Source organism: Microtus oregoni, unplaced genomic scaffold (assembly GCF_018167655.1).
Source record: "Microtus oregoni isolate MIOR12 unplaced genomic scaffold, Mior012 000008F_ref0000371, whole genome shotgun sequence".
NCBI lineage: Eukaryota > Metazoa > Chordata > Mammalia > Rodentia > Cricetidae > Microtus > Microtus oregoni.
The window spans coordinates 11,936,731-11,945,444 of record NW_024543067.1 but is presented as its reverse complement, the minus strand read 5'-3'; the positions used below and the strand labels follow the sequence as shown (position 1 = coordinate 11,945,444).

At 45.5% G+C, this 8,714-nt stretch overlaps 1 protein-coding gene across 2 annotated transcripts; it reads right to left on the bottom strand.

Moving 5' to 3' along the window:
* Positions 1-3,274: 3,274 nt before the first annotated feature.
* On the bottom strand, positions 3,275-8,293 carry Chchd7 (coiled-coil-helix-coiled-coil-helix domain containing 7). Of its 2 annotated transcripts, none has more exons than XM_041657498.1 (5): positions 8,168-8,293; positions 7,604-7,756; positions 5,861-5,936; positions 4,344-4,442; positions 3,275-3,468 (listed from the first exon to the last, which is right to left on the bottom strand). In XM_041657498.1, exons 3-5 carry the CDS (start codon positions 5,912-5,914, stop codon positions 3,364-3,366), a joined length of 258 nt encoding a protein of 85 aa, XP_041513432.1. In that variant the 5' UTR covers positions 5,915-5,936; positions 7,604-7,756; positions 8,168-8,293; the 3' UTR covers positions 3,275-3,363. The 2 variants fall into 2 exon arrangements, with proteins under 2 accessions (XP_041513432.1, XP_041513431.1); XM_041657497.1 differs by lacking the exon at positions 8,168-8,293 and adding an exon at positions 8,005-8,161.
* Positions 8,294-8,714: the final 421 nt, after the last annotated feature.

Here is an 8,714-nt window from a genome sequence, read left to right as displayed (position 1 = left end):
ATGATCCTATAGAGTACCAACTAATTCTAGAAAAAAGATTTCATCTACCTTCCTGTACATAATTTTGGGTTTGAGCCTCTATCAGTTTTCTGCAGTAAACCATAATGCCCCATAATGACTATACCTTTTTTTTTTTTACTTCTTACTGAGTCGCTGGCTATGTAGCTGGGTGACTGCCCCTGGAGTCCTCCTCCTTCTCTCACTCCTTGTGCTGTTTGCTTATTCTCTCTGTCTGACAGCCCCACCTATCCTTTCTCCTTTCTACCTATTGGCTGTTCAGCTCTTTATTTAACCAATCAGGTGTTTTAGGCAGGCAAAGAAACACAGCTTCACAGAGTTAAACAAATGCAACATAAAAGAATGCAACCCATCTTTGCATCGTTGAACAAACATTTCACAGCATAAACAAAAGTAACAGATTTTTAAATAATATTGTACAACAGAAAGGCATCCAACATCCTTGTGATTGGAGCCCAGTGGGGGCAAGAGGAGCTTCCTAGCACACCAGTGTGATTTTCATAGTAAAAGGAGACAGCAGGGAACTCCACAGTGGCATTTATCCAGTATAGGAGAGGGGGAGAGAGCAGAAGAAAAAAGGAGAAGTCCAGATGGGTGTAGCAGGCCAGAGGCATAACGGGCTTCAGGAGCCAGAGAAACTCGTAGGTGCCCACATGGAGGGCAGAGCAGGATAGAGCCCAGAAAACAGGTAGAGGAAGCAGCCACTGAACAATTGAACTCTCGATGTGGGAACCAAATTTTGTGGGCAGCAGAAGTCAGCAGAATCAAATGATCCATACATACCTTGTAAGAGTCTAATCAGCCGCTTGGTTTGGAGAGGCTGAGTTCCTTGGAAAGGAACTCATTTATACCACTCCTGGGTTTCCACATCAGATGAATGACAAAGAAAAGGAAGGGCATAACTGCTTATAATGGAGGAGAAAGTTTATTGTAGACAAAAGGGAGAGCATAGTCAGAGGCAGAGAGGTCTGGGAGAGTCCAGAGTGAACATGACCAGACTGAGCCAGGCCATGTGAGGAGAGGGCAGAGGAACAGAACCAAGAGGCCATGAGAGTAAAGGGTAGACCAAAGTGCCAGGTAATGGTTGAATTATATAGGGAAAGGCAGCTTGGGGAGGGAAGCCCAAACGAACACCTGGGCTGGAAAAGTTTAAGATAGGAGGTGGGATATGCCAGTCAGGAGGACCCTGTAACAGGGAGGGACTTAGGGATGCTGGGAGAACCTGGCAATCAGGTCTGTCTGTCTTGGTATGTTAAGTAGGTACCTCAGCCATGTGGGTTTGAGATCTAGCAAGCACGTAGAAGTGATGCAAAAATTCTAGACCAGGGAATATGCTTACATGCTCATGAAAGTGTGTAGAAAATCTTCTGAAATTCTACCTGAATTCATCACTTTCACAGAAATCAACTCAAAATGTTTTATCTCTTTTTTAAATTGAAAATATTCTTCTCTCACAATAAATAGCAACCACAATTTCCCTGCCCTCCACTCCTCCTAGTTCTCCACCTCCATCTCTCCTCCTCCCCTTCAGATCCACTCCACCTGTCTCCTCTTCAGAAAAGAGCAGGCCTCCAATAGACAACAGTCAAACAGGACAAAACAAGATACAGTAAGACAAGGCGAAAGCCCCGATACTGAGGCTAGACAAGGCAACTCATTAGGAGGAAGAGAGTCTCAAGAGCAGGTTAAAGAGCCAGAGAGATACACCCACTCCTACTGTTTGGAGTCTCACAAGAATACCAAGCTAAGAGGCATAATGTGAATGCAGAAGACGTGATGCAGGCCCATTTCTGTTTCTGTGAGTCCACGTGAGGCCATGTGAGCTCTTGTAAGCCCATGCGAGCTCTACTTAGTTTAGAGGGGCATGTTCTCCAGGTGTCCTCTATCCCCTCTAACTCCTACAATCTTTCTTCACACTCCTCCACAGGGTGCCTCGATCTCTGAGGAGAGGGACCTGATGAAAACCTCCAACTTAGACTCTTTTTCCTCATATGTAGCTGTGAGTCTCTGCACCTCCTCCCATCTGCTGCCAGAGGAAGCCTCTCTGGTGATGACTGGACAAGGCACCAATCCTAGGTCTCTGGGCTGTCCAGTCTCTGGTTCCTAGCCATCTAAGCAGTGTAGGACATGGGCTCCCTCTCCTGGTATGACCCTCAAGTTAAACTAAACATTAATTGGCTACTCCCCCAAATTCTGCACCACAAAATATTTTCCATCCATTTTTATTCAAACAGAATCACATCCAACAATCAGGTTAAGCCAGATGTGGTAGCTCATGTTATCCCAGTGTTCAGAAGGCTGAGGTATGAGAACCACCAAGTTCCAGGCCAGGCTGGACTACACAGCAAGACCTTGTCTCAAAAATAAAATAAAATAATGTCATCTGGTTTAGACATTTCTGAGCTGGGTTTACGACTGGAGATTTCATTGTCAGTAGCCACTGATGCTCTTGATTCAGGACCAGGTGATGGGAAGGAATACAACAGTTTGCCTTGACTTCCTAAAACACATTATTATTAAATACAAAACAATGAAAAAGCAGCAGGAACAAGGAGGGCTCCTGTATCACCCAGTCACCACACCAAACACTCCATTGTTATCATTAACTGAAGTGAAGCTTGTCCACACTGGTTCATCCAAAAATCCCCTAAGTTTTATGCCCTCTCATCCTGAAACTAGAACTCCTACTTCTAAGAAGGTCCTTTTTTTTTTTTTTTTGCCTATTACTGTGGTCTAAAAACTAGTCCTATGGCTTTAGGTGATCAAAAAACTCAAGCCTTTCCTTAAAGGATGGTTCTTCTCGTGCCCACTGACCTCCTAGTGAATGCACTAACCTTAAAGATGACGGGTGCAGCAGGATGAAGACATCGGGGGAGACCAAGTCTGCAGCTCACCACACATCCACCCACAATGCACCCTGCCAATCCCCTCTCCACCTCATCTCTACTCGTTTTAAACACAGGATATTCTTCAAGTCATCACGGTCCCCTTTCCGGCCACCATAGTGATGCTTGCATCATTCCCTTTCCTGAGAAAGTCTACCTATGTAAGAGCCCCAGGAGTCTGTTCTCATGTTAAGTCTCTTTCTGGGCCAAGAGGGCTCAGTTCCCACAGCCCTTCCTAACACTGCTGTCCTTCTATGAGGGGCAGCATAGAAATAACATATTCTTGTCACAGCACTGAAAGCAAAAACACCAAAGAGGCTAACTGAACTTCTGCCTCACCTTGTACAACTCAAAATTGCCTGGGATGGAAACAAGTATAGTCTTAAGATTTCAGCAAACATTTATTAAAAAAAAAAAAGTCATCTCCTTCAAGTTATAGAAACAATTTTAATGCAGACAGTCAATAGGGCATCTTTTGCATTGCTCGCAAAATTTCATCTCTTTCTGCTGCCGTAGGCATAGATGGCTCAACTCCATTTTGTCTTCTTTGGATCATGACAGAATTCTGTACATAGGCATAGAAGAAAGCATCAAAATCAGTCATGTATTAAATGGCAATAACTTGCCAGTAATTTTCCACTGTTTCTTCAAAAAGAAAATTCTAAAACCTAAGGGTTTCCCTCCCTCCCCCAAGACAGGGTTTCTCTATGTAGCTTTAGAACTTGTCCTGGAACTAGCTCTGTAGGCCAGCCTGGCCTTGAACTCACAGAGATCCGCCTGCCTCTGCTTCCCAAGTGCTGGGTGAAACCGAAGTTTTAAAACTCCAAAACCTACTTCTGGAACTCCGGATGTTTCAATCTACTAACATTTACTTACACTGAAGTAATTATTCCCACAGAAAACATTATCAGCCCAAGTGGGGTAGGAATATGCCATGAAGTACATATACAAGAGTGTATACAGTTCACCTACAAGAGCTGGGCATGATTAAGTGAGACTAATTATCAGAAAAGGAAAAGGAAGGAGCTGGCTATAGTACTCAAGGAAACAAATGAATTATCAATGTATTAATCACATTTTAACACTGTAATTGCTGTGGGAAAGGAGACAGAAACGAAAGTCTAAGGGGATGTATGACATCAAGGTAAACTATACTTTCTCTTCTTCAGGAAACACAAATTTATAACAAGGCTATTTTATGATTGCAGATACTTCCCTGGGAAGACTTATTTATATTGAAACTGAAGCATTAACCCTTACACTAGAATGAAACAATCTCTCAAGGACCCCATAGGGTTGAAATACTACATGGGAGGTAAGGCTGGAGGTTAAACTTCCCTCCAGCCATTATTAGAAAGAATGTGGGTTATTGATTGATATCAGCTTCAGTCAAGAGCCAAGAGCAGAGTTTTAACCAGAAGCGTGCCAAAGTGGGCTTACCCAGAATCGCCGGCAGTTTTTGTACTTCAAGAAGTAATTTGAACATCTTTCCCTGGCATAGTTATTTTCATCCATACATCTGGTAGAAGCATCAGATTCCTTAAATATGTAAGAGAGTCGTCATTTAAAATGTGGAATGTGATCTAAAAAAGACCCCAACACAAAGGCTTCTGAAATCGCTTCCCCTCTGAGCAGATGGGAAAGGGTTTATTTTCGTTCATATTTTAGTGGGTAGACTTATAAAACCCAAATAATATAGCCAACTATTCCAGAAGTCACTCAACTTAAAAAGACATCTTTTTTTTTCCAGTCCGGGACAGTTTACTAAGTATCTGATCACACGAGTCTGAGCCAAAGCACTGACTGTGGTCATTTGTCCCAGAAGCTGAAGCGAGATCTACCATGCGGAGCATTGCTCCACAGCAAGCGGGAGAAACCTGTCTCCCAGCTCATGGCGCGCTCCTGGCTTTCCCCAATTCTCATTTTGACTTGATGTTTGATCTTAACGCTCGTTTTGAGATTCCAGGTAAATTACACAAGTAAGTGATCTACATCAAGGCCACCTAAATTAACAGCATTCATCTAGCTGCATTTTTGGCTATCGTTCACTCCATTACGCAAGCGTACTATTACATATGCAGTTTTAATAGTTATCATTAATGTGACTTCAAAAAGAAAGTTAGCAGCACAGGGCCGTGCGTTTGAAATGAAGTAGGTAGCACTGGTAATTAAACTTAAGCTGCCTGAACTAGAAGCGGTTTGGACAACGAGCTTCAAAAAAAAAAAAAAAAGGTATGGCTATGAGAAGTTATCAAAATAAAGTTTCCAATAGGCAGGCAATCTGTTTCACCATTCTAAGAAATATAACTTATCTAAACAATATTTGCATACTTAATAAAGTTGTTGGAAACAGAATATACAGACCAATGGGTATATACTGTATAGTGTGTGTGTCTGAAAAGTCCATACAGGATGGTGCCTTAGTGCTCCATATGGCAACAATATGATGGCAAGGACACAACAGAGTGTTACAAGTTATAGCCAATTAATGTGAACAAAAGGTTATTATTTCAACACAATGTTGTTTTTAAGATACCTTTGTGAGAACCACTAAGCTTTAAAATAAGCTAATTGTACCGGCACCCTATGACTCAGCCAGGTTGTCTCAAAGAAAGATTAAATAACTGTTGTGATTAAAACCATTGTTTTTAAGAGTTTGCTGTGCTGTACCACGTTTAGATTTCAAGATTTTCCTTGGCGTTACATATGCTGGCCAAGCTTTACAGCGACAACCAAATGCGGCTTCCTTCACAACTAAGCAAAACTGAAGAAAAGAGTCTTTGTTAGCTACATTTTGGTCATTTTTAAATGTCAGAGTGAAATAAAATACACTGGCCAGGAATATCTTTTTCATAGAATAATACTTTATTCAATAACTGTCGGAAACAAACGCCAACAAAATTAAGAGCGGTTTTCCCAAGTTAACACTCACAACAATGAAAAACAAACCACCCTACCGACAAGCAAGGGTTTATGTCAGGGTCCCTCAGGCGCCGTGTGACCAGGGGCATCTTGTCTTCTCACTGCAGACACCTGGGAGAAAAACAGGTCAGAAGGAAACGACCTCACAAGCATGGAAAACTTAACTCTCTAAGCAGAAGGTACTTTAGCAGTGAGTATCTCGAAAAGCCAAGTTACTGCTTGGTGAGCGTTCCAATGAAGAGTTTTCTTCCAGCGCTACCTCTACTTAAAGGCCACACCCCTGGGCTGGAGGAAGTCAGGGAATGCTACTGTTGGCTCAGTAATTTTCCAACTGGAGTCTTAGACATACAGTTCTGCAAGAAGTCTTGACTGATTAAAGACAGTACACTTCCCTGAGAGTCATTCAGCTATCCCAAGGAGAGGACCACACTTCAGGAAGTAAAGCTGTCTATCAGTCATGGTTCAGGACAACTGTTCCTCAGAATCCAGCTCAAGGGAAACTGGTGACAATTCTCTTCAAAGAAAACAGCAGTAGTCTCAGCCACTTCAGAGTGATCTCTATTTGTTTCAATACATTGATATGGCATTAATACGCAGCCCACCATCTTTGGAAAAAATCCCTGCACCAAGCATAAGGCGCTGATGTGACATACATGCCCAAATCCTGCCCTAGTTTAATCATTTTTCTACCTAAAAATCAAAGTAGATTCCAGAGAAACAAGACAGTATGATGTTCACAATGCCACTGAATTAAAAAAACAAAAAGACAAAAACATGCATGGGCATTTTCAGAGAAGCAAGAATTTTTGTATGAAATGTCACAAAAATGTTCAAAGAAATAACATATCTTCAGAAAAAGTAATTCAAGCCCCTGAACGTCAGATAAGTGAATGTATTCTCAGTCAATGGTCACCCTATCCAGTTCCTTCTATACTGAGAAACAGCCAGATGTCTAGTCTAAAGGAGTCTAACCCTTCTGTGGGATAGAAAGGATGGTTCTGATTATTCTTCAGTTCTTTAACTCTCAGTAATTACCAAATAATTATTTTATTTCATGACCTTCATTGAAAATATCCAGCCAATAGAAGCATCTTGACAGAAACTCAGTACAGAGTCCAACTGTATCTAGAAGCCTTTGCTCCTCGGAGGGCAGAATGTTATACGACTGACTCTTCCTAAGAGAAATAACGGGTCTAAGAAAATTTACCATCTTCTCTTCCATATCTATCCTGTCATGTCTTCACAGAACTCTGCTTGATTCTTCATACACCAGGCATATAATAATCTCAGCAACAATCAGACACAAACAGAACTCAAGCTCTGTCCTAACCACGAAGGGATTCTGTTCTGTCAGTATCATCTGCCAGAAAAATCTTTAAAAATACCTACACAATACAGGTATCAAATTTGCTGCTTCAAGCTATTCCCACTTCGTTGTCTTTTATTCTGGATTCTAAACACAAGTCACTTTAAACATGGATTTCCGAATGCCCCCTCCTTCACATGAATCCCTGTGTGAACTGTTCAGGAAGAGGAAATGTCAATTTACTTGGTAGAGTGCTGCTGAAGGGCGAGATGGAGTGCCCTGCTGAAGAGGCCTTATCTGCTGACTCTTTGAAGATTCAGGAGTGAACAACTGTTACAAAGTTCTACTACTTCCAAGTGGATGGATATTCAGAAAGAAAGAAAAAAAAAATCAAAGGTTTGAGGGAGGTTCCAAACCTACAGCACACGTGAGGAATAACTCTAAAATCTACTCTAAGGGGCAAACTGCTTACCAAAAGAGTTCCTGATGCCCGATTCCCACTCTCCTCGTAGCTTTGATCCGTGGTGGGGGAAGGGCGCGTTACTGAACACGTCCAGGCCCCTAGGCTGCTCAGAGTCAGGTCTGAGAGCTAAATCCGGAAGCAGAAACACACCACGCTGTAAACCTGGGTACAGAGAATCAGGGACATAAAGTCAAAGTACACACCACCCCGAGAACTGGGAGATCGGAGGAGAGCCCAATGCATGCGACTCCCGGACCGCCTCGCCTTCCAGGGTGCCGCTCCGCAGTGTCCGACCGTGGACACCGGGCACAGGTGAACACGACACGGGGGCTGGGGAGTGGGGGGAGCAGCAGAGCGCGGGGACCCGGGAAGAGCAGGGCAGAGAGTGACACTATCCGGGGTGTCCAGACCTGCATGGGGTCACCTTCCGCTGCCCCAGCGGGATAGCGTAGCGCGAGCAGCGACAGCGGGGCACGCCGCAGAGGATGTGGCGCCGCGAACTAGGGTCGGGCTCCTCCGCTAGTGTGGTCCGGGGCCTGCGGTGGAGGGAGGGAGGGGCCGACGACCACTCACCACCGGTCGCAACTCCACCAGCACCCGAGCCCGCTCCAGCTCCAAACACGTCAGTGGCTCACGCAGCAGGACCTTAAGTAGCGCGCACCCCAACGTGCTGCCCCCGCGCCCCCCGTTTCGGCCTGTCCAATCCACTCGCGCCGCTGCCAGATTGACAGGCGCGCGGGACTCTGTGCGGTGGGGGCGGGCCCTGTTCGCTCCGCCCCCGGGCGGTGGGAGGAGGGCCCAGGCAGAAGGAGTGGGTGGGGCGGTGTGAGACCCCGCCCTCGCTCCGCCCCACCGAGCCCCCCGCCCTACAGCCTCGCTCTTAACACTTCTGCCTGACGGGCAGCCCCGCCAACCAATGGATCTGCCGGAACACGGCGGCGGCCTCACGGATTGGCCGGACCCGGGGCGGAGCGGGTGGGGGGCGGGCCCCGAGGCGGGCGAGGGCCAGGGCGGGCCAGCGGGCGGGCGCGGGGCGGGGGCGGCGGCCGAGCGGGCGGGGGGAGGCGGCAGTGGGCGCGACGTCGGCGGCGGCGGCGGCGGCGGCGGCAGCGGCGGCGGC